Here is a 26,312-nt window from a genome sequence, read left to right as displayed (position 1 = left end):
CCCCCTTATGTATTATACATGGAGATCATATCCCCCCTTATGTATTATACATGGAGATCATATCCCCCCTTATGTATTATACATGGAGATCATATCCCCCCTTATGTATTATACATGGAGATCATATCCCCCCTTATGTATTATACATGGAGATCATGTCTCCCTTTATGTATTATACATGAAGATCATATCCCTCCCTTTATGTATTATACATGGAGATCATATCCCCCCATGTATTATACATGGAGATCATATCCCCCCCTATGTATTATACATGGAGATCATATCCCCCTTATGTATTATACATGGAGATCAAATCCCCCCTTATGTATTATACATGGAGATCATATGCCCCCTTATGTATTATACATGGATATTATACCCCCCCTTATGTATTATACATGGAGATCATATCCCCCCTTATGTATTATACATGGTGATCATATCCCCCCTTAATCTCCTCTTCTCAAGAGAGAATAAATTCAGTTCCTCTATTCTTTCCTCATAGCTGATCTCCTCCATGCCTCCTATCAGCTTAGTTGCCCTTCTCTGTACTTTCTCCAGTTCCCCAATGTTCTTTGTGTGAATTGGAGCCCAAAACTGAACTGCATATTCCAGATGACGTCTTACTAATGATTTCTACCGGGGGGGGGGGGGTTATATCTCTCTCTCTGGAGTCTATACTTCTCCTAATACAAGAGAGGAGTTTAATCGCTTTAGAACCCGCAGCTTGGCATTGCATGCCATTATTAAGCTTGTGATCTACCAGAACCCCCAGATCCTTCCCCACCACTGACCCCCCCAGATCCTTCTCCACCATTGACCCCCCCCCAGTTCCTTCTCCACCATTGACCCCCCAGATCCTCCTCCACCATTGATTCCCCCAGTTGTACCCCCCCAATATATGATGCATGCATATTCTTAGCCCCCAAGTGCAGAATCTTCAACATTAAACCTCATTGGCCCCATAGTCCCCCAATTACAGAGAGCATTGAGTTTGGCTTGTAAATTGGAGACATCCTGTAAGGACGTTATTCCACGGCACAGCTTGGTGTCATCTGCAAAGACTGGAATGGGATTTATAATCCCAGACCCTATATTGTTTATAAATACATTAAAAAGTAAGGGTCCCAACATTGAACTTTGGGGTACACCACTAATAACACTGAACCTTGGGGTACTCCACTAATAACACTGAACCTTGGGGTACCCCACTAATAACACTGAACTTTGGGGTACACCACTAATAACACTGAACTTTGGGGTACCCCACTAATAACACTGAACCGTGGGGTACCCCACTAATAACACTGATCCTTGGGGTACACCACTAATAACACTGATCCTTGGGGTACACCACTATTAACACTGAACCTTGGGGTACCCCACTAATAACACCGAATTCTGGGGTACCCCAATAATAACACTGAACCTTGGGGTACCCCACTGACACCCCTAGATCATTCAGAGTATGAATCATTAACCACGACTCTTTGAATACGATCTTTTAGCCAGTTTTCTATCCATGTACATACAGATTTTCCAAGCTCGTAGTCTTTACCTTACACATTAGCCGTGTGTGGGGAACTGTGTCAAACGCTTTTGCAAAATCCAAGTATACCACGTCCACCGCCACCCCTCTGTCCAAGTGTACCACATCCACCGCCACCCCTCTGTCCAAATATACCACGTCCACCGCCACCCCTCTGTCCAAGTATACTCTATCCACCGCCAACCCTCTGTCAAAGTATACCACGTCCACCGCCACCCCTCTGTCCAAGTATACCACATCCACCACCACCCCTCTGTCCAAGTATACCACGTCCACCACCACCCCTCTGTCCAAGTATACCCTATCCACCGCCACCGCTCTGTCCAAGTATACCACGTCCACCACCCCTCTGTCCAAGTATATCACGTCCACCGCCACCCCTCTGTCCAAGTATACCACATCCACCGCCACCCCTCTGTCCAAGTATACCACGTCCACAGCCACCCCTCTGTCCAAGTATGCCCTATCCACAGCCACCTATCTGTCCAAGTATACCCTATCCACCGCCACCCCTTTGTCCAAGTATACCACGTCCACCGCCACCCCTCTGTCCAAGTATACCACGTTCACAGCCACCCCTCTGTCCAAGTATATCACATCCACAGCCACCCCTCTGTCCAAGTATACCACGTCCACAGCCACCCCTCTGTCCAAGTATACCATGTCCACAACCACCCCTCTGTTCATGTATACCACGTCCACCGCCACCCCTCTGTCCATGTATACCATGTCCACCGCCACCGCTCTGTCCATGTATACCATGTCCACCGCCACCCCTCTGTCCAAGTATACCAAGTCCACAGCCACCCCTCTGTCCAACTATACCACGTCTACAGCCACCCCTCTGTCCAAGTATACCACGTCCACCGCCATCCCTCTGTTCAAGTATACCATGTCCACAGCCACCCCTCTATCCAAGTATACCACATCTACCATCACCCCTCTGTCCAAGTATACCACGTCCACCACCACTCCTCTGTCCAAGTATACCACGTTCACCACCACCCCTCTGTCCAATTATACCATGTCCACAGCCACCCCTCTGTCCAAATATACCACGTCCACAGCCACCCCTCTGTCCAAGTATACCACGTCCACCGCCACCCCTCTGTCCAAGTATACCATGTCCACAGCCACCCCTCTATCCAAGTATACCACGTCCACCGCCACCCCTCTGTCCAAGTATATCATGTCCACAGCCACCCCTCTATATAAGTATACTGCTAATACTGCCACCCCTCTGTCCAAGGTTCTGCTCGTCCCCTCAACAAAAGAAATCAGATTTGTTTGACAAGTTCTGTCTTTCATGAATCCATGCTGTCTGTTGCTTAAAATATGTTTTTCCAGCAAGAACTCCTCTATGTGGTCTTTTATTAAACTCTCCAGTATCTTCCCAACTATAGAAGTTACACTAACAGGTCTATAATTACTTAGTAAAGATTTTGACCCCTTTTTAAATATTGGCCCCACATTGGCCTTGCGCCAATCCAGTGGTACTATGCCAGTCATTAAAGAATCCCTAAAAATGAGAAACAATGGCTTTGAAATGACAGAGCTCAATTCTTTAAGGCCCCGTGGATGTATGCCATCCGGTCCAGGGGCTTTATTCACCTTTATTCTGTCTAAATATTTCTGGATCATATCAATTGTGAGCCAATGTGGATCATCTGGAGCTGTGTCAGTACCACGCCCATTATGGACAAGATCTCCCCCATGCTCCTTTGTATACACAGAGCTGAAGAAGGGATTAAATAAATTTGCCTTCTCTTTGTCCCCAGTCACCCCCTCTAGATGATTCTGTAAAGGGCCTACATGCTCGGACCGGACCTTTCTATTATTCATATATTGGAAGAATGTTTTGGGGTTGGTCCTGCTTTATTTTTCAATCTGTCATTCTTTTTCATTTTTTGCAGCCTTTATTTCCTTTTTGCATATTCTGTTATACTCTTTGTAATGTGTAAACGATGATCGCGTTCCTTCATTTTTATATTTAATAAAAGCTCTTTTCTTATTATCTATCGCTTTTGTAACTTTGGCCGTAAGCCACATAGGTTTGATTTTTAGCCTTTTAAACTTGTTGCCCATGGAAATATATTTTGCAGTGTGCTCAAGTACAGTCTTTTTGAAGAACTCCCATTTCTGTGTTGTGTTCATTGATGCCAATATTTCCTCCCAGTCTAAGTCTTGGAGAGCAGCTCTCAGCCTTGGAAAATTGCCTCTCTTGAAATTGAGCGTTTTTTATTTGTCCCATATGTGCTTGTTGTTTACAGCTAACAATAAATGAAATCATGTTATGGTCACTGCTACCCAGATGTTCTTTTATATGGACATTAGTAATATGCCCTGCATGGTTTGAGATTACCAGGTCCAGCAGAGCATCATTCCTAGTTGGGGCCTCTCTGAACTGAACCATAAAATTGTCCTGTAGTAGGTTTATACATTTTTTCCCTTTAACTGTTCCTGCAGTACCATTGCTCCCGTCAATTTCCAGGTAGTTAAAATCCCCCATTATTATCACTGTCCCAGCCCTTGCAACCCTTTTGATCTTGCAAGGAGCTGAGTTTCCACCTGCTCATTAACACTGGCAAGGGGTCTAAACGCAAACGCACATAAAAGCATTATACAAACGCGGCTAAACAGACGTTTTTTAACCTACGTTTTCCAGCAATCAGTTTCCATCGTTCAGAAGTGTCCCGTGTACATGGGGCCTTATTACATCTATGATGATACCAAGTTGTATCTTTTATGACCTGTCACACACAGTCATATTGGGTATCCTTATCATGTCATTTCATTTTCTGATTGTGATGCTTTATTATGACTCTGTATGATGTATTGTATGTCTTTGTGTTATCACCTTTTTTGACAATAAAATTTATTCTTTTTTAATACTTCCAGTACTTTCTAAGCCCTTAAAGTCCCAGTGTTAGGGGGTCTCTCCTTTTTCCTATTGAAGGCCATACACTGATCAAATTCCGAACAAATTTTCTTTAGAAAATCGGAACATTTTTGCGTTTTGTAACCCAATGGCTCCAACATTGATTTTGAAATTCGACCAACCAAGCCTTCAATTCCACCTCCTGTTGCTACAGAAATTTTTTTTCGTGGAAAAGGATTTTCTTCTCTTTCCAGGTCACAGCTCATGCTCATTTATTTTTCATTTATATTTTCCGCACGATTCTTCCATCATTGATTCGAAATTCATTTGTTTTTAAAAAAATTTCCAACATGTCCAATCACTCAAATTTGACCATTTCTGTGACCTACTAATGGTGCGAAATTCGAACAAAAATTCTTAGAAAAGATTTTCGAAAGAAAATTATTTGGGAATTTGACCCGTGTATGACCGGCTTTAGGCTCCATGTACAGAAGCCTACAGTGACCGCCAGCTGCGGGAAAATGCAAAATGCAGTAACCGCATTTTTGCCACAATTTCCGATTTCCCGCAATCGGCAGTCAAAACGTTCTTCCCCATTCAGGAGAGGGAGGTTTAATCTCTCCTAAACGCAGAAGCTCCTAAACTCTGCTAAAAACCTAAGTGTACATGGACACAGACTTCTATGGAGTTGGGTTTAGGAGCTGCTCATGTATATGAAGCCTTGTGATGATGTGCAAGCCTTTATAATACTGGTCATTGTGTTCCTGGCTCATCCACTGGCTGAAGCTCACCATACATGTTCCAATCTAAATGTACAATCTTTATGCATCCCCAAACTCTTCCCACAAACCTGGGAGCATGAAATTGTCCAAAATGTCTTGGTATGCTGATGCCTTAAGAGCTCCCTTCACTGGAACTAGGGGGCCAAGCCCAACCCCTGAAAGACAACCCCACACCATAATCCCCCTCCACCAAACATTACACTTGCACAATGCAGTCGGGCAAGTACCATTCTTCTGGCAACCGCCAAACCCAGACACGTCCATCAGATTGCCGGACAGAGATGCGTGATTGGTCACTCCAGAGAACACGTCTCCACTGCTCTAGAGTCCAGTGGCGGCATGCTTTACACCACGGCATCCGATGCTTTGCATTGCACTTGGTGATGTAAGGCTTGGATGCAGCTTCTCAGCCATGGAAACCCATTCCATGAAGCTCTCTATGCACTGTTGTGCTAATCTGAAGGCCACACCAACTTTGGAGGTCTTTAGCTATTGACTCTGCAGACAGTTGGTGACTTCTGCGCACTGTGCACTTCAGCATGCGCTGACTCCGCCCTGTCATGTGACGTGGCCTACCACTTGGTGGCTGAGTTGCTGTTGTTTCCAGTTGCTTCCACTTATATAATCCAATTATTATAATCCCACTAACAGCTGAGTGTGGAATATTTAGTAGCCAGGAAATGTCATGGATGGACTTATTGCACAGGTGACAACCTATCACGGGACCACGCTTGGAGTCACTGAGCTTCTGAGAGCGACCCATTCTTTCACCAATGTTTGTAGAAGCAGTCTGCATGCCTAGGGGCTTGATTGTATACACCTGTGTCCATGGAGGGGATTGGAACACCTGAATCCAATGATTTGGAGGGCTGGCCCAATACTATTGGTAATATAGTGTATACTTACCTAATCTTCTGATCCTCGCAGAACAAGACCGGTACGTTACCCCCACATTCCAGCGGTCTTGAGTTGTGGACTGTTCCTGACATCATCATACCCAGTGCAGGCTCTATAGACCAGGAACAGTCCACCTCTGGACTGTGGGGGGAGCATAGTTTTCTGGGAGATCGAAGGATTGAGTGAGTATAAGTTTTCTCCTCTCCCCTTGACAAAAGGCCAGTTGACCCAAGCAGTACAGGCACAGCCCCACTGCACTGCAAAAAAATTTGCCCAGAGTTCAGCTTTAACAAAGTGAAAGAATTTCTATTTGTTATCACTGTCAACTCTTTATGATCCCTTTATGTGATTCTGTGTTCAGTCATAACATACTGTTCCACCTCTCCAACCTTGAAGACAAGTGAGAAGCACGGGAGCAATCTCAGCTAAGCGCCCTACAGAAAACAAATAATTAGAATAAAACATTCCGAACAAAATGGGTTACGGAAAGACAGCCGTCCTGTCGCTTCTCTATAATACAAGTCAGGTAGAGAGAACACCAAAAGCAATCAGGAAGGCACTCCCCCTGTGGCACTAGCAGGTGCCGGTCCCAGCAGCTGATCAGTCCTTACAGTAACTCGGGATGGAACCATCACTGGCTGCAGAGGATCTGAGTAATCTTCCTAAATGTGGCTTTGTACTACATTGTTTATAGCAGTGGTCTCCAAACTGAGGCCAGATGGCCAGATGCAGCCCTTTGCTTACTTTTGTCTGGCCCTTGGGGCACTTTCATCCACTGATACCAACCATGGGGCATAATTCCCCCCACTGACACAAAGGGTTGGGGCACAATTTCTCCCAATGACACCAACAATGGGGCCCACTGACAACAATGATAAGGCATAATTCCCCCTACTGACACAAATGATTTGATGCTATTCCTCCATATGACACCAATTATGGTGCACAATTCCTCCCAATGATGCCAACGATGGGTCACAATTTCTCCCAATTACACCAACAATGTGGCCCAATTACACCTTTGATGGGTCACAATTTTTCCCAATGACACCAACAATGGGGCCCAATGACATCTTTGATGGGGCACAATTCATCTCAATGATGCCAACGATGGGTCACAATTTCTCCCAATTACACCAACAATGGGGCCCAATGACACCTTTGATGGGGCACAATTCCTCTCAATGACGTCAACGATGGGTCACAATTTCTCCCAATGACACCAACAATGGGGCCCAATCACTTTTGATGGGGCACAATTTCTCCCAATGATGCCAACGATGGGTCACAATTTTTCCCAATGACACCAACAATGGGGCCCAATGACACCTTTGATGGGGCACAATTCCTCTCAATGATGCCAACGATGGGTCACAATTTCTCCCAATTACACCGACAATGGGGCCCAATCACACCTTTGATGGGTCACAATTTCTCCCAACGACACCAACAATGGGGCCCAATGACACCTTTGATAGGGCACAATTCCTCTCAATGACGCTGACGATGGGTCACAATTTCTCCCAATGACATGCATTGTTTTTGCTCCTCTGACATTTTCTACTCTCAAAGGTCGCAGTCTGACCCCCCTAAAGTCTGAAGGACAGTAAACTGGCCCCTTGTCTATAAAGTTTGGAGACCCCTGGTTTAAAGTAATAGCAAAGTTGAATTAAAAAAACATCTCCCCCATGCAGGTTATTGCACCGCATACTAGTGCATTATGTCGGACTTACCTTACAATCGGAGCCCCCCAGCGGCACACTGTCACTGCTGTAGGTGAATCCATCTTAAGCTCTTCCAATTGGGATTCTGCGCTCTGGCCATCTGAATGGCGGGGCTGCAGTGACGTCACCCCCCCGTGCATGCACACCGGAGTCGCAATAGCGGGACAGCGCCCTCTAGAATTACGGAAGTGAGATTGTCACCAGCACATATCACATAGTTGTGACCAAATGCCTGATGAAGGTGTCCTGAGACACTCCGAAACGTTGCCTTGCTGTAACTATGTGATCGTTCATTAAAACTTTTGAACTCGTATCGATGTGCTGGTGACATTCTCCCTTGCTGGTTCTGTTTAAACAGGGGGCCCTGGCTGGTAGGTAGGTTCAGCATACATTTGGGACAGAATAGAGGGTACAAGACCTTAGTGTTGATCTTCTTATGCATGATATGGCATTTTTAGCAATATGCCGTCCGTTCCATTTATACAGTCCATTTTGGCTACAGTATATTTTTAGCTCTAAAAAGTGTAGTACACAGCGCCCTCTATGATGCCTATATTAAAGTGTAACTAAACCCACAACAGTACAAGCAGTCTTTATATGCAGTAAAGCATGCTTGTTATACTCACTGTGGAGCCTAAGGGGTTAATCCTCTGCATTGTGTAAGAAGGCTGTTTGATCCTGTCTTCTCTGCCCCTCCTCTTGTTCAAATGTCCACGCTGATAAGACAGACTGAACCCGTAGCTCTTCTGCAAATGCTCAGTTTGGTGTGTATTGCTAGAGAGGTTTTTTTTCTCTTGAAAGCGTGCATGTGATCAACACGTGGCCAATCAGCACTGTCCAGACAGAGGTCGGGGGGTTCTGCATCCTCCAGGAGCAGAAAGAAAACCCCTCCTACAAGCTTTACCTGTGTTCAGCTGAAGTCACAAGACTGTTCTAACCGCTAATGAGAAAAGGTATTTAGCATTTTATATTTACTAAAATAATTTCATTTCCATGTTCTGTGTACTGTGGGAGTCCAGATATAGTGAATGCAGGGTCCGGGGAGAGTGGATATAGTGAATGCAGGGTCCGGGGAGAGTGGATATAGTGAATGCAGGGTCCAGGGAGACCAGATATAGTGAATGCGGGGTCCGGGGAGAGCGGATATAGTGAATGCAGGGTCCAGGGAGAGCAGATATAGTGAATGCAGGGTCCAGGGAGACCAGATATAGTGAATGCAGGGTCCAGGGAGAGCAGATATAGTGAATGCAGGGTCCGGGGAGAGCGGATATAGTGAATGCAGGGTCCCGGGGAGACCGGATATGGTGAATGCAGGGTCCGGGGAGACCGGATATGGTGAATGCAGGGTCCGGGGAGACCAGATATAGTGAATGCAGGGTCCAGGGAGACCGGATATGGTGAATGCAGGGTCTGGGGAGACCGTATAAAGTGAATGCGGGGTCCGGGGAGAGCGGATATAGTGAATGCAGGGTCCAGGGAGACCGGATATAGTGAATGTGGGGTCCGGGGAGAGCGGATATAGTGAATGCAGGGTCCTGGGAGAGCAGATATAGTGAATGCAGGGTCCGGGGAGACCAGATATAGTGAATGCAGGGTCCGGGGAGAGCGGATTTAGTGAATGCAGGGTCCGGGGAGACCGGATATAGTGAATGCAGGGTCCAGGGAGACCAGATATAGTGAATGCGGGGTCCGGGGAGAGCGGATATAGTGGAGGCGGGGTCCGGGGAGACCGGATATAGTGAATGTGGGGTCTGGGGAGACCAGATATAGTGAATGCAGGGTCTGGGGAGACCAGATATAGTGAATGCAGGGTCCAGGGAGATCAGATATAGTGAATGCGGGGTCTGGGGAGACCAGATATAGTGAATGCAGGGTCCGGGGAGACCAGATATAGTGAATGCAGGGTCCGGGGAGAGCAGATATAGTGAATGGAGGGTCCGGGGAGACCAGATATAATGAATGCAGGGTCCGGGGAGAGCGGATATAGTGAATGCAGGGTCCGGGGAGAGCGGATATAGTGAATGCAGGGTCCGGGTAGAGCGGATATAGTGAATGCAGGGTCCGGGTAGAGCGGATATAGTGAATGCAGGGTCCGGGTAGAGCGGATATAGTGAATGCATGGTCCGGGGAGAGCGGATATAGTGAATGCAGGGTCCGGGTAGAGCGGATATAGTGAATGCAGGGTCCGGGTAGAGCGGATATAGTGAATGCATGGTCCGGGGAGAGCGGATATAGTGAATGCAGGGTCCGGGGAGAGCGGATATAGTGAATGCAGGGTCCTGGGAGACCAGATATAGTGAATGCAGGGTCCGAGTAGAGCGGATATAGTGAATGCAGGGTCCGGGTAGAGCGGATATAGTGAATGCGGGGTCCGGGTAGAGCGGATATAGTGAATGCAGGGTCCGGGTAGAGCGGATATAGTGAATGCATGGTCCTGGGTTTAGTAACACTCTGATTTGCACAGCCCTCTATAATATTTATTTTAAAAAGCTACAGTATATCACAGATTAAATATGTTAGGTATTGTGCATCCATTTACTGTATATACAATAATAAGCATTTAAGGCTATTTGCCGCCTCCTAGTGGTCAGTTATAGTAACTACGTTTATTGTAACTACACTCGGGAAAAGATATACAAGATACAAAGATATTCAGAATATTTTCATTTCAAGCTTGCAGGTGAAACCTACTGTGACGAATGTGGAGTCCAACCCCTGCCCTTCTTATCAACTTGTGACAAAGGACCAGCCAATCTCGCACCGCACTGTCACTTGCGTAACAATGCCACTCTCAGCTGCACAGTGCACAAAGATTTTCCAGCTCGTGGGACCACAATCTATGTGCCAGCAGTCTGAGAGCGATTGTTACTGGGTTAGGTTAATTAGCAATTAACCCTTTAAACTGCCACCTTTTTGCAGAGAAAGAGGAAACTCACAAATCCTACCAATAACACTGATTTTAGCATAAGCGTCTGCAACACATACTGTCACCACAGACAGGGATATTCAGAGGATTATTACATACAGGAGCACTCTTCAAGAGACAGGGATTCTTTAGTTTGCATTAAAAGCTTTAGAGACAGTTTTAACACTTTTCAAAATAGGGTTTATTAATGAAAAGGTCAAAATGGTGCAATTAAAATATTTACAGAAGAAGATGTTACAAAGACATAAAGAGAACAATAATGCAACAGAAATAAAAGGAGGTGAAAATGGAGAATACTTGTCCTGGTTTTAGCAGAGTCCAATTGTCAAAGCAAAAACATTGCCGTGGCTCTCTTGGGTGTTCCTTGGTTGGTGTTAAAAGGAGAGCTTCTTTAACCTCTTGGCGCCGGGTGAACGCAAATGTGCAGCCTCCCGGTGTCTGGGCATAGGCGCCGAGTGGCCACACATTTGTGTTCTGTTAAAAAAAAACATATGTGCTGGGAGCGCACGCCCTGCACGCTCCCGGCACACATGTCTGGTACTCACGGAAAGGTCCTGATCTCCTCTTTTGATCGGGACATTTCCCAATCATGTGACCGCCGTGACAGCATTTCACGGCGGTCACATGACCCTAAACCCCGCCCCCGCCTCCCGGCTTCTGAAACCCTTAAAGGGCCCGGGGGGCGTCGGCGCCAAGGGGTTGACAGGTCTGGTCATCCCCTTTTCTGACTAATCATCCGGTCTAGGGGATGAGTGCTGGGAGGTCGCCAAGTTTATGGCCAAGTCCCAACTACAGCTTCATACTAATATTAATAACTTCCAATATGTACAGGTGGTATTCTAGAACCTGGCAGATTAATATTCAGAATTATATTTTGAATCCAGGGATACCAAACACAGCCTACCTTGGATGGATCTGTCACCCAGGAGGGAGGAGACTGCTTTCTACCCTTTCGTATGTGCTACCATAGTCATGTATGGCCTTGATTTATTTGGTATGATATTCCCTATTCAAATGTATACCTAATATTAATGTGTCTCGTTCCTGGTGAATTCTATGAATTATATGTGGAATTGTTAAGTTGTGGAACAGATGGTTTATGGCACGCTCTGCATTCCTAGAGCCTTATTGGCTGTACAGGTCATGTGTGACGGCTTGACTGAGCTATTATTATTTTACGATAGGGCAGAGGGAAGACTTTTTCATGGTTTGTGGAAACAGACATCCTTCAGACCTCAATTCATGTTTTAAAGCTCTGACCAGGTCTGTTTGCTGCATTCTGTTGTCCCTGATTGAGATAAGAGGCTCTTTTGAAGTTTGTTAAAAATTATGGCTACAAATTCCATAGTTTGCAGGGGGAGGGAGGGAGTAGGAACACTGCTCATGAAAACAAAATGGCGGAGACCTTAACAAGATGTCTATCGCCTACAGCTTCCATGTCCCTATTGCACACGTCTCATTTTTGTCACATTTTATAGGCTGCCCTTTCCTGTTTTGCTGAAATAAATTCTCTTGGTTACAGAGCAAACAAACCCAAGCTTAGCCGCTTAAGGACTGCCCTATAGCAGATATACTGCCACAGGGTGGCACCTGTGTGCAGAATCACGTATATATATGTGATTTTGCATTTCTGGGTAGAGGACGTGCGCGCCCTACCCATGCCGCCATTTGCGGCCACGGATGTCAATTACTGGGTCCCGGTCGGTAATTATCCGCCGGCGCCTGGTGATTACCAAGCATGTCCGATGGGGAGGAAGATTGTTTTGTTTACAAACAGTCTTCCTCCCTGTCAGCTCAGGCACACTGCTTGGGATGGCTGTGCACAGTACAGCCAGCTCGATCAGTGTGCTTAGAGTGAAGAACACACCCCCTGCCCCCTAGTAAAACACTCCCAGCACACAGTTAGTTGATCACCCCTCACATTAACCCCTTCCTGCCCAGTGCCATTAGTACAGTGTCAGTGCTTTTTTTTTAGACCGATCACTATATTGGTGTCACTGGGGTGTCAGTGACACCAAGTTAGTTCCCCCCCAGTGTCAGAATGTCCCGCAAAAAGTCGCTGATTGCCATCATTAATAGTAGAAAAAAAATCCCATTATCTCTACTGCCATTTGTAGATGCTGTAACTTTCATGTAAACCAATTCATTTTTTTTTTTATTATTTTTCTTTGTTTCTATTTTAAAATTTTGCAAACAGGTAGTTTTTCTCCTTCACTGATGTATGTTGATGAGGCTGCACTGAGAGGCAGCACTGATAGGTACTGATGAGGTGGCACTGATGGGCAGCACTGATGGGTGCTGATGAGGTGGCACTGATGGGCGGCACTGATAGGTGGCACTGCTGGGCGGCACTGATGGATGGCACTGATGGGCACTGGTGGGTGGCACTGGTGGGCACTGATGGGCACTTGTGGGAGGCACTGCTGGGCACAGATGGGCAGAACTGGTGGGTGGCAGTGCTGGGCACTGATCGTCAGAGCACTGATCATCAGTACCCTGATGATCGGTGCCGATCCCTCCTCTGACAACTGCCGGTTCACGGCAGTACTTTCCTTATGCTGTGATAGCGTGAAGAAAGTGCAGCCAATAACCGGCAACTGCATTTCCCGGTGATCTGTTGTGTCATTGCACACAGCTGATCACATGGTAAAAGGTCGCTGTGATTGGCCTTTTACCATACCACGTGATCAGCTGTGTCCATAGGACACAACAATCACGGATAGCACCGTCATATGACGTCCACCCAGAACTGGCCGGCCGCAGTGAAGCCGTCATTCGGCTATCTGCGGTCAGCAAGTGGTTAAAGGAGTCCAAGGTCAACCCTATGTAAATTTAAGTCATTCAAGTTGCAGAAATTTTAATTTTTTGCTAGTTTGTGAGAGAACACTGTGATCGAGGAGGCGCTTTCCCTTTATTGCACTTTCTTGAAAAAAAGAGGCCCGGCTGCCAGCCCAACATCATGCAGCAAAAGATAAATCATTAGAGCTGCAGAGTGAAAAGCTGCATTCTCTATAGCCTGAAACATTTATTTTTTTACTTGATAAGATTGGATACAGTTTATTTACAGGTAAGGAAGAACAGCTCTTTAAGCCATGCTCATGCTAGTTATGCATTTTGGGTCTGGTCCAAAATCCATCTTCTGCACTTGCACCGCCAACCCCAAAGCAGCGTCAAAGAGCAGAGAAAAGTTCAGAAAAATTCAAGGAGATAGTGGGTATTCCTTTCCAAAATGTCCTCTTCTCTGCAGTGCTGCCTCCAAGTTTCTTGTGTTCCCGCCATTGCTTGTATACCATACCGTGCAGGACCAGCAGGGCGGCGATAAAAACTCCTAGAGGGCAGCACGCGATGAGGGTGTCATACAGAGTGCCTGAAAATAAAAGAAACACCATGTATTAATTATTTTTATCATCCATGCAAGCATTACGTTTTACTGACTTTCACAACTATTATAGTGTAAATCCAGCTAAAGCATTTATATTTATTATTTGATAGAGTAAGCAAGGATATGAGCCAGGGGCGGACTGACCATTTGGAAACTCGGGCACTGCCCGAGGGCCTGGGGTCAGTAGGGGGCCCCATGAGATGCCCCTGGTACCTTTTTCATAGGCCCCATGATCCCCTATTGCCTGGGGGCCCCATGAGTTGTCAGTCCGCCCCTGATTTGAACCCTTGAGAGGCTTTAAGTGCTAGCTAAAAATTGGTTAGAGAAATTTTCCCTAAAACCTCAATCACGCCAGGTATATTGAGCATCAACGCAGATCAACACAAGCTCAATGCAAGGACACTAAGAAAGCAAATAATCCTTGAAAACTGCACCCATGTGCATTACACCTGGTTGCAGGGCAGTTTACTGCCCCATTCACTTGAACTGGTCGCATTTGGAGGTGGTACTGCCTGACGATCGTCACCTGTGGTATAATTTTTGCCACACCACAATGTGACCACGGCAGCATGTACTAACATTGACCAATGGCGATTGTAATATATGTTTCAGATATAAGGGGGCTCCAAAACATCTGCCTATTTTTACTGCCTCACCAGTGTAAATGAGGCATGTGCCCTTCTCAGCCTTCCACAACTATGGGTTGATGGCCTCGTCTTAAAGGTGCACTACCACAGATTACCAGTCTCAGTTTAAAGGGGCTCAATAATAGATTACTGGTCTTGGCCTAAAAGGTCCAAAACTACAGATTGTCATTCTCAGTGTAAAAAAGTCCAAAACTACAGATTTCCAGTCTTGACTTAAAGGTCCACAGCTACTAAATGCCAATTTTGGCTTGGATATCCACAGCTACAGATTACCAGTCTTGGTTTAAAGGTTCACAACTACAGATTACCGCTCTTGTTTTAAAGGTCCACAACTAGAGATTACTGATCTTGGTTTAAAGATCCACAGCTACAGATTTCTGCTCTTGGCTTGAAGGTCCACAGCTACAGGTTGCCGTTGTTGGCTTAAAGGTCCACAGATACAGATTTCTACTCTTAGCTTGAAGGTCCAAAGGTACAGATTGCCAGTCTTAGTTTAAAGGTCCGCAGCTACAGATTGCCAATCTCGATTTAAAGGTCCACAACTAAAGATTACTGTTTTTTGGTGTAAAATTCTACAACTAAAGATTACCAGTCTTGGCTTGAAGGTCCACAACTAGAGATTATCAATTTTTGGCATAAAGGTCCACAACACGAGATTACCAGTTTTTGGCGTAAAGGTCCACAACTAGAGATTACCTGTCTTGGCTTGAAGGTCCACAACTAGAGATTACAGGTCTTTACTTGAAGGTCCACAACTAGAGATTACTGGTCTTTGCTTGAAGGTCCACAACTAGAGATTACCGGTCTTGGCTTGAAGGTCCAGATTGCCAATCTCATTTCAAAGGTCCACAGCTAGAGATTACCAGTTTTTGGCATAAAGGTCCACAACTAGAGTATACTGGTCTTGGCTTGAAGGTCCACAACTAGAGACTACTGGTCTTTGCTTGAAGGTCCACAACTAGAGATTACCGTTCTTGGTTTAAAGGTCCAGATTGCCAATCATGATTTAATGGTCCACATCTAGAGATTACCAATTTTTAGCGTAAAGGTCCAAAACAAGAGATTACTGTTTTTTGGTGTAAAGGTCCACAACTAGAGATTACTGGTCTTGGTTTGAAGGTCCACAACTAGAGATTACTGGTCTTGGCTTGGAGGTTCACAACTAGAGATGACCAGTCTTTGCTTGAAGGTCCACACCTATAGATTACCGGTTTTGGCTACAGGTCCACAGCTACAGATTACCAGTCTTGACTAAGGATCCACAACTACAGATTTCCAGTCTTTTGCTTGAAGGTCCACAACTAGAGATTACCGGTCTTGGCTTGAAGTTCCAGATTGCCAATATCAATTTAAAGGTCCACAGCTAGAGATTACCGTTTTTTGGCATAAAGGTCCACAACTAGAGATTGACATTTTTTGGCAGAGAGGTCCACAATTAGAGATTACTGGTTTTTGGTGTAAAGGTCCACAACTAGAGACTACTGGTTTTTGCTATGAAGGTCCACAACTAGAGATTACCAGTCTTGGTTTGAAGGTTCACAACTAGAGATTACCAGTTTTTGGCATAAAGGTCCACAACTAGAGATAAATTTTTTTTGGCATAAAGGTCCACAGCTAGAGATTACTGGTCTTGGCTTGAAGGTCCACAACTAGAGACTACTGGTCTTTTCTTGAAGGTCCACAACTAGAGATTACCGGTCTTGGCTTGAAGGTCCAGATTGCCAATCATGATTTAATGGTCCACATCTAGAGATTACCGGTTTTTAGTGTAAAGGTCCAAAAGAAGAGATTACTGTTTTTTGGCGTAAAGGTCCACAACTAGAGATTATTATTTTTTGGTGTAAAGGTCCACAACTAGAGATTACTGGTCTTGGTTTGAACGTCCACAACTAGAGATTACTGGTTTTAGCTTGAAGGTCCACAACTAGAGATTACCGTTTTTTGGTGTAAAGGTCCACAGCTAGAGATTACCATTTTTTGGCGTGAAGGTCCACAACTAGAGATTACTGGTCTTCACTTGGAGGTTGACAACTAGAGATGACCAGTTTGTTCACAGCTACAGATTACCGATCTTGATTAAAAGTCCAAAGCCTCAGATTTCCTGTCTTTGTTTGAAGGTCCACAGCTACAGATTTCCAGTCCTGGTTTGAAGATCTGCAACTACAGATTACAGGTCCTGTCTTAAAGGTCCACAACTACATATTTCCCGTCTTGGCTTGAAGGTCCACCACTACAGATTTCCCATCTCAACTTAAAGATGCAAACCATATTGCTGTTCTTGGCTTTGGGGTCCACAACTACAGATTGCATGGCTTGGCTTAATGGTTCAAAACTAGCCCATGAAAGGGCTGAAGTTATTAAAACATAGCTCTTTTACTGGACTACCTATTCCATACAATCCTGCAGCAGAGGCAAAAGAGTTTGACCTTGGCCAGTGGCAGAGCTCAGCAGATACTACAGAGTGAAGGGAATTTTTACCGCTGTTTTTAGGTATTCTGTACCCCAACACTCTATCTTTTAGACGTTTGAGCCACTGGTGTCACTATGGGGGACCACACCCGAGTGACACCTGCCAGAGGGGTGACAGCGACCACATCATTTACCCCCAGCAGCTTCCATGGTGATACTGACAGGATGTGCAGGGAGTCAATAATGGATGATTGGCAGAGGCAGACGGCAGTGAAGAGGAAGTGATGGGTGGGTTCCAGGAGGTCCTTCTTCCCATTCAGGTGTGATGAGAGCGACAGGCCGGAGATGGAGCAGACCCAGGAGGAGAACGAAAGCTGAACCGCAGAGGTGAGGAAGGGAATGGGAGCCGCATGACAAATGTCAAAGGGGGGGGGCTGGTGTCATCAAATGTCACTGGGGGTGGTGTCACCGAATGTCACTGGGAAGAGGGGATGTCATCTGGTGTTTTACCACACTGAGTAACACCAATCCTAGTGACGCCATTGGTTTGAGTCATTAAAATCTACAAAATAAACATTGATGGAGTGGAAGACTCTTTTATATGCACTATTTCAATAAAGCCGGTGGCCCTGACATTTTTAGGTTGAAGTGGACCTTTTAGTAACTTTAGAAGTCAGCATCTAGAAATTCCTGAAGTATCATAATATACAGCAACAGTATCATTTTGAAGAAAACCTCCGCCTTCTATCATTAAAAAGCTGTCCTTGAGCTCCACTCAGTCACTTTGCCTTGGAACTGCCCAGGCACCAGGATTTATGGTTCAGGCCAAAATAAGATGGCAACCCTGGATGAAGGGCAGATGGGGGGGGGGGGGTACTGTGATATCTGTGAGAAGTAATAAACACCTGGACACATCAGTCGCATATAAACGCTTAACATCCCCGAAAAAATAACAAGCAAAATATATATACTGTATGTGTGTGTGAAATAGATTCACCACCTATCTATATGACCTAGTGATAGGCCAAACACCTCCCTGTTTAGTTAGCGGTCGAACACTCAAAAGTGCAACTATAATGCAAGTCTATGGGATCTGAAATTGTAAATTCAAAAGTGGCCATTTTGAAGGCTTATATTCAAGGTATTGGCCATAAAAGTGGTATGGGGACTTGGGGACTGCCCTGAGGGACAGGAATCAGTGAAAAAAGAAATTTCAAATGTACCGTTTTTTAAAGGGTTAGTCATTTTTCATTGCTTAAAGTAAAAAAAAACCAAAAAAAAAACCTTTAAATATCATGCCTGGGGGACCCACTAAACTATCTGTGAAGTTGCACCTCTGTACAATGTATAGAACCTGCTGAGTGGGGTCCCTCCCCCCCAATCTATACCAGACCCTTTAGATCTGGTAGGAAGGTTATGAGGGACCCCATAGTGAAAATGTTTTTTTCAAAAAGTGCATGGGGTTCCCCCTAAAAGCCATACCAAGTCCTTTAGGCCTAGCAGGACTTTTAACGGGAACCCAATCCCCAAAAAAGGAAGTGTGGGGTCCCCCCTAAATTCCTACCAGACCCTTGATCCAAGCACAGACCTGGCAGTAGGCCAGTAATAGGGGGGGGGGGGGGGGGCGAATGAGCCCACCCTCTCAAACTGTATCAGGCTACATGCCCTCAACATGGGGGGGTGCTTTGAGGTAGGGGGGATCCCCCTCCAAAGCACCTTGTCCCCATGTTGATGGGGACAAGAGCCTCTTCCCCACAACCCTGAGCTGTGGTTGTGGGGGTCTGCGGGGGATGACGTATTGGAATCTGGAAGCCCCCTTTAGCAAGGAGGTCCCCAGATCCTGGCCATAGATAGTACCCCTACCCATTCACCAAAAAATGTAAAATGTGAATAAAAACACAACAACACTGTTATAAAAGTCCTTTATTTAACCAGTTCCCTACCATGCTATAGCTGAAGGATGGCTACAGCGTGGTTGTCTGATTCTGAGGCAACATCCATGGATGTCATTCCAGAACATGACCCCTGCGCACCCCCAGTGGCACGCGCCCAGCGCCACCGGTGATCGTTGTGTCCTACAGACACAGCTGATCACGGGATACGGTAAACGGCCAACCATGGCGGCCTTTTACAGCGTGATCAGCCGTGTCCAATGACACAGCAGATCACCAGGTAAATACAGTTGCCGGTTCTCGGCTGTCAAAGCATGAGGAAAGTACTGCTGAGAACCGGCAATTGTCAGCGAAGGGATTGGCACTGATCAGCAGCAGTACCGCCCACTTGTACCCATCAGTGCCACCCACCTGTGCCCTGCAGTGCCACCCATCAGTGCTGCCCTGCAGTGACACCCATCAGTGCTGCCCATCAGTGCCGCTTATCTGTGCAGCATCATCAGTGCCAGCTCATCAGTGTCGCCTATCAATGCCACCTAGCAGTTCCTCCTATCAGTGCCCATCAGTGCTGCCTATCAGTGCCCATTAGTGCTGTCTATCAGTGCAGCCTCATCAACGTACATCAGTGAAGGAGAAAAATTACCTGTTTGCAAAATTGTATAATAGAAACAAAGAAAAACTTTTTTTAAATTTTTTGCTCTTTTTTTGTTTATAGCGCAAAAAAAAACCACCCAGCGGCGATTAAATACCACCAAAAGAAAGCTCTATTTGTACGAAAAAAAGATACAAATTTCATATGGGTACAGTGTCGCATGACCGCGCAATTGTCATTCAAAGTGCCACAGCGCTGAAAGCTGGAAATTGGCCTGGAAGGGGGTAAAAGTGCCCGGTAGGCAAGGGGTTAAAACAAAAAGACAAAAAAAATGTTCCATTGTTGTAATCTATTGTCAATCACGGCGTCCAGCATTGTCATGACACTGCCGACTTGCCGAAATTAGTAAAAAAAAAAAAACAGACGCCTGCTGGCCCGCCGGCCCATCTGCACTGGTAGAGCACTGGCCACTATCTGACATTTGCCGGTCAGATGAAAACAATTTCGCCGCTATCTGACATTTGCCGGTCAGATGAAAACAATTTCGCCGCTGACATTTGCCGGTCAGATGAAAACAATTTCGCCGCTGACATTTGCCAGTCAGATGTAAACAATTGGGTGAAGCTAGTGGCGATGTCACCACTAGCTCCGCCCAATTGTGCTGTGATTTGAAAAAGCATTGTACCTGATCTGTGATCAGGTGCATTGTTTTGGCCAATCACAATGCACTGTGAGAGCGTAGTGCATTGTGGGGCTATTCGCCCGCCGAACCCCCCTACCTGTTCGCCGCACACACAAACAGCTGATTTTTGTGATGAACTTACGTTCGACTCAAACATCAAGCGCATCACTATATATGACCATAGTCAGGGGACACAAGGTGAATGACTCAAAATTTTGTACCATCTTTGTATAAAGTTCGCATATGAGGAACGGGAAGTTGGAGAATACAGTTCCTCCGAGGATGAGGATCTGTGACCTTCTAACACATAGAGACAATATCACATACCAGAGGGTGACCACAGGCGCCAAAACTGTCATTTCCCGACTAAGCAGAGTCACGTGAGCCCTGCAAGGGAGAATGTAGGCTTCTTGCAGAATTTTAGAGATACAGGTGCACCTCGGTTTATGAATTTAATGCGTTCTGCAGGGCGTTTCGTATTGCGAAAAATTTGTAAACCGAAACTCCCATAGGAATGCATTGAAAACCAATAAATCCATTCCAGAGGTCAGAAAAATGTTTTAAAAAAAGTTGCTGTCACTATTGGCTCTGTGTATTTATAAAGAAATGTGCATAGCTTTTCATCCAATGTGGAAAATACAGCATTATGGTCATTAGATGGTGCTGAGGAGCGTACTTACTGTATTTCCCATGATAGTGAGTGCTATCTAGTGGCCATACTGCATTATGGCCACTGCACTGCTTGGTTATTATTTCCTATGGTAGTCAGCCACTAGGCGGCACTGGCTATCACAGGAAATAATAACCAACCAGTGCTGTGCTATAAATATCAACCTCAGCAATAAAGTGCAAAATGAATACCAATATGTCACAGCAATGTGCAAAAATCATCCCAAATGAATCAATATTAATACATCGCAATATGCAACAACATGGACACTAACGTATATCCCAACATATGCAACACAAATCTTTAAACAAACAAAATGTGTGAAAAACAATGAAATAAATAAAAATCAGTCCATAAAAGTGTCCACATGCACTCAATAATTTCCAAAACCTATAACAAAACAATTAAGAGAACAATCCATCAAAGTGTCTGAAAACTCAATAGTCCCAAGTTCTATTCAGCATGGCCTTCTCATCTGCTGTAACTTGTGAGTTGCATGCTCACACACAAACCGAAAGAACAGGAACATACTTATAACAGCACTGTGGATGGAAACAATTTATTGTTCTGTACTGATGACACCCAACGTTACTGCCCATCAGTATATTAATGTCATCAATGTAGCTCCACCTAACGTGTTGCGTCCATATGGGTCTTCATCAGAGGTTTCCGCCCATCCCTGGTGGTCTAGTGGCTAGTATTCAGCTCTCTCGCTGCCGAGCCCTGGGTTTATTTCCCGATCATGGAAATGTTATAAACCTCTGATGAAGTCCTGTATGGATGCCATGCGTCAGTTGAAGCTACGCTGATGACGTCATCATGCCAACGGGGAGCAAAGCTGGGTGTCACCATTACAGAGCGATATATATCATTTCCATCCCAGTCTGTGTCCTGTGCAGAGGATTACTAAAGGCTGATACAAATAAAGTATCAAAATCTGGCACTAGTTGTATGAATATTTGACAGTTATTATTCAGCAATGAGGCATTATGGGAAATTACCTTGCACATTCAGGTAGATTCCATCTACTCGGCATTCTGTTTTATCTCCGCCCTCCAGTACAGTGATTCGGCATACGTACAAGCCTGAGTCCCGCCCCGTCAAGTCTTTCATTATCAGCCCGGCGTCTGCCTGATTTTTGAATGCCTCAGGGTCAACGTGAAAACGGGCCTTGTCCGAGGTGCTGTGCGCAGGGTAGACCGTGACCTCCTCTTTGTTCCGCATTCTTGTCCACGTGAGCGAAGGTTTCTTCTCCTGAAGAGTTGCATTAAAGGTGCAGTTCAGTTTCAAGCATGCCCCACGTTGTACGGTGATCGCTCCAGCCGGCAACACCGCATGGTCCAGACAGCCTGAGGATCACAAATGTCCAATCAAGCCAAGCAGAAAATCTTAGTATTGGCCATTTTGCATTGAATTGAATATGCTCTGAGACAGCTAGACAGCACTGTGACTTATCATCACCTGGATTGGCAAAGGATTGGTTCTTCCTTCCATTATGGGTCAGAGTCAGGGGCGGACTGACCATTTGGAAACTTGGGCACTGCCCGAGGGCCCGAGGTCAGTAGGGGGCCCCATGAGATGCCCCTGGTACCTTTTTCATAGGCTTTTTTGAGTTTGGGCAAGGACACAGGGGCCCCATGATCCCTTATTGCTTGGGGGCCCCATGAGTTGTCAGTCCGCCCCTGGTCAGAGCTGACCAAATTCATCTGATAGCGTGAAGTATGACGAAGTACAATAAAGAGAAGTGAAACCATCTAGTAGGATATATGAAAACCAAGGTATTACCACTTAGAGGTAAGACCAGGGGCAGACTGACCATTCAGACACTCAGGCACTGATCGAGGGCCTGGGGTCAGTAGAGGGCCCCATGAGATGCCCCTTGTACCTTTCATAGGCTTTTTTTGGGAGTGGTTTGAGTGTGGGTGACGACACAGGGGCCCTATGATCCGCTATTGTCCGGGGGCCCCATGAATTGTCAGGCCGCCCCTGGGTAAGACAGTAGGGCCCTGATGTCCAACTCAGTCTTCTGAGGCACTGCATATACAGAAGGTTATGTGCAGCCCCATGGCAATGTCTTTATAAACTGTCCAGCACTACATTAGGAGCTAGGCATTAGAAAATAAAGTTTAGGGTTTAGGTATAGGTATCAAGAGCTGTGGGTAAGCATACTTGCCAACATATTCATCCCAGTCCCTGGGACAATGTCATCCAAACCCATGACCTACGCTTAACATGCCCACCTTCATGCAGTCCTGCCCATATCACGCATACTTTTACAGTCGCACACCGGTCACATCTGGGAAGCCCAGCCCAGAGCACATCTACTTTCCAGACAGTTGCTTTCGTAATTTTGGGGAAACCACCAACTCGTTGCTATCTCCTTATATGATACCCTTTTTGAGTTACTGTGCATGATCAATAACTCAAAATCAAGTGAATCTGGGGTTCTGGGACACAAAATCATTGGGATGGAACATCTAGATCCAGGACAGTTGACATCTATGGCTAAATTATTGGGTTTTAGGGATTAGGAGCTGGAGCTATACTAGGCATTAGAGGTAAGGTGTTTTTAAGTGATACGTGAAATGACCTCCCAGTTACGCTTTTAGGTAAATTCAGTTTTGTGTTTCTGCTGTAATCACAGGAGCTGGGATTGTTTAGTTTGGTCTGTTAAGGGCTTCAAAGGCTGGTAGTTTGATTGCTTCCCCCTGCCTCTAGAAGAAGCTTATAGAGCTTAGGGAGGGAGAATTCAGATACTAGGCCTGAATATTTAGTAGGGCCTGGCCAATCCCTGGGGAGGTGTGCCCAGAAGGTGGCTGGGTTATTATTAAAAAGTCTGGAGCCCTTGGTGGATTGTCTTTTATCCCCCTTGTGGGGATGGATCTGCACACTGAGAAAAAGGGGGCTGGTTTTCCTTGGACCCCACACTTTCTGGATAAGAGACTGTACTACCTTGCTGGAGGCTGCATCTCCGGAATGACTATTGCCAGAAGTGAGTAGAGCCTCTTTACCTGCGCTACAGCTGTTTCATGGTCCTTAGCTGTGAACTGTATTCTGCTAGAGCCTATCTTCATGTTTATTCTCCTTCGTGGTCCTTAGCCATGAACCATGAATTATTTAGGCCTGCCCATAGTACTGCTACTGCTGCTTAGTGCAAGTTGTCCTCTACCAGCAATATATCTTGCTGGAGTTTCCTACATCACCCTAGATTCCTCCTCCCTTGTTCTACTAGCAAATAAACGTCCAAAAAGACAAACCCCTAGAGTGTTTATTCAGCCAGAGTGAATGGACTACTGCTGTGTGCCTGGTTGCCTTGCACTGTTTTGGGAAGGAACCTGTGAATCTACAGCGACCCTCTCTGGTGTAACACTACATACACAGTAGGAGATAGAAGTAGGCTATTGCATCTCTATGTTGCATCTCTCTGGCTCTATGCATTAGGAACTGGAGCTTAGGTGTTAGGAATTCAGAGCTAGAGGTAAGAAGTTAAGTGAAAGAGACTAGTAGGTTAGGCATCATGTCCTAGGCTTTAGAAGCTAGATGTTAGGTTCTAGGCATTATGAGCTACAGGTTAGACATTGGATCCTAGGCATTAGGAGGTAGAGGTAAAGAGTTAGGCACTAGGCATTGGGAGCCAGAGGTTAGGCGTTAGCTTCTAGGCATTAGGAGGTAGAAGTAACATGTTAGGCACTAAGCTTTGGGAGCTAGAAGTTAGATGTTAGGTTCTAGACATTGGGAGCTACAGAAGAGACAGTAGGTCCTAGGCATTAGAAGCTAGAGACTATTTGTTAGGCTCTTGATATTTAAAGCTAAAGGGTAGGTGTCAGATGATAAACATTGGGAGCTAGAGATTAGGCTTTTGGTTCTAGGTATTAGATGATAGAGCTGTAAGGCTTTATATATTAGAAACTAGAGGTTAGGTGTTAGGCTTTCGGGGCTACAGCTAAGACATAAGGTCCTAGGCATTGAGAACTACAGGCTAGGCATTAGGTTCTAGGCATTAGGAACTACAGGTAAAGCATTGGGTCCTAGGCATCAGGAAGTAGATATTAGGCGTTGGCTTTAGGCTCTAGGTATTCAGAGGTAAAGATTAGGCGTTAAGTGCTAGTACTAGAGGATAGGCTTTAGGTGCTTGGTATTAGAATGTAGCTTTAACGTGTAAGGTTTTAGATACCAGAAACCAGAGTCTCAGTGTAGATTTCTAGGCTAGCTGTTGAGTGTTAGCCAAAAGGAGGAAGAGGTTTGGCATAAGGTGCTGGTTGTTGGAATAAAAACATTGTGTGCGGAAACATGCAGTTACCTATCCCTTATCAGGTGGCTTTATCTACGATTGCATCCAGAAAAGGGATACACCCTACTGTTCTCACTCATCTATATATGTTTTATATGTACCCAGATATAAAACAGTGTTTTAAAGAGTTTAAAATTGTATTCAGCTAAAAAACATTACAGTTAACCCAAAACCAAAATGGGTATGTGTTACAATTGTGTGCAGACCAACATATATTAAAGCAGTTGATTGTGGTGGCATGGGCCAACTTCAATTTGCTGGAAATGGTGGATACTCTGAATTTTATCAATTGCTCCTACCTTTAGAGGGCTGGGTGCACATGATGAGCACAAGTAGAAGGGCCGCTGCCATGTTGGTGGCCCTGGAAGTCTGAACTCCAGGCTTTGAACAGGCTGCGATGTCCTCAGCAAACTATGTCCTCCAAAGTATGAACAGGGCGCAGGTATCAGAATGTCGCTTCTGTAATTACCGTACAGGAAGCCAATACTCCTGTTTCCCCTTCTCAGAACAGCCTCAGAGTCCTATATGAAAGCAGACCTACTGTTTATCAGTAAAAGATCAAGCCAGACAAAGGCTGTTTTTCAGCTATAGGATGCTGAATTCTAAAAAAAAAAATGTGAAGTTTCTAATGAGATCAGCCTACTATCCACCTTGTGGACTTACTTCATCTGCTACAGCATGTTACTGATTACTCAAGTCTAGATGTCTCACCACCGAGAGAAGGCGGCATAATTCTGTGCCATCTACTGAACACTGAAATATATCATTTCGGTTGCAATGACCTATAACAGTGGTGGGCAACCTTTTTTTTCAACTGGGCCAAATCTCGCCAAAACCACAATTGAAATTTATTATGAGAGTCACAATTTTTAAAACTGAAGATACATCCCCATATAGTAATTCATCCCCCATAGTAATTCATCCCCCATATAGTAATTCATCCCCCATAGTAATTCATCCCCCATATAGTAATTCATCCCCCATAGTA

General features: G+C 45.4%; 1 protein-coding gene across 1 annotated transcript; it reads right to left on the bottom strand.

Annotated features, from left to right (window-relative positions):
• Nucleotides 1-10,916: 10,916 nt before the first annotated feature.
• LOC149472045 (uncharacterized) lies at nt 10,917-25,757 on the bottom strand. Its single transcript, XM_089693532.1, has 3 exons — nt 25,624-25,757; nt 22,035-22,382; nt 10,917-14,126 (listed from the first exon to the last, which is right to left on the bottom strand). The coding sequence occupies exons 1-3, from the start codon at nt 25,673-25,675 to the stop codon at nt 13,930-13,932; spliced, it is 597 nt and encodes a 198-aa protein (XP_089549658.1). The 5' UTR covers nt 25,676-25,757; the 3' UTR covers nt 10,917-13,929.
• Between the last annotated feature and the right edge of the window lie 555 nt (nt 25,758-26,312).

The sequence above is a fragment of the Staurois parvus genome, unplaced genomic scaffold, assembly GCF_062004578.1.
Source record: "Staurois parvus isolate SC_StPar_1 unplaced genomic scaffold, SC_StPar_1.0 ptg000024l, whole genome shotgun sequence".
In the NCBI taxonomy this organism is placed as follows: Eukaryota; Metazoa; Chordata; class Amphibia; order Anura; family Ranidae; genus Staurois; species Staurois parvus.
Note: the sequence above shows the minus strand (reverse complement) of the source record. Positions and strands in the feature narration are given on the sequence as shown.

Excerpts from the sequence above, each read along its gene's own strand:
- LOC149472045 (XM_089693532.1), bottom strand. The coding sequence starts at position 25,675 with ATGGCAGCGGCCCTTCTACTTGTGCTCATCATGTGCACCCAGCCCTCT. Across the intron at positions 22,383-25,623 it reads GTGCACCCAGCCCTCTAAAG|GCTGTCTGGACCATGCGGTG; the intron begins GTAGGAGCAATT and ends TGTGATCCTCAG. Across the intron at positions 14,127-22,034 it reads AATCTACCTGAATGTGCAAG|GCACTCTGTATGACACCCTC; the intron begins GTAATTTCCCAT and ends TTTTATTTTCAG.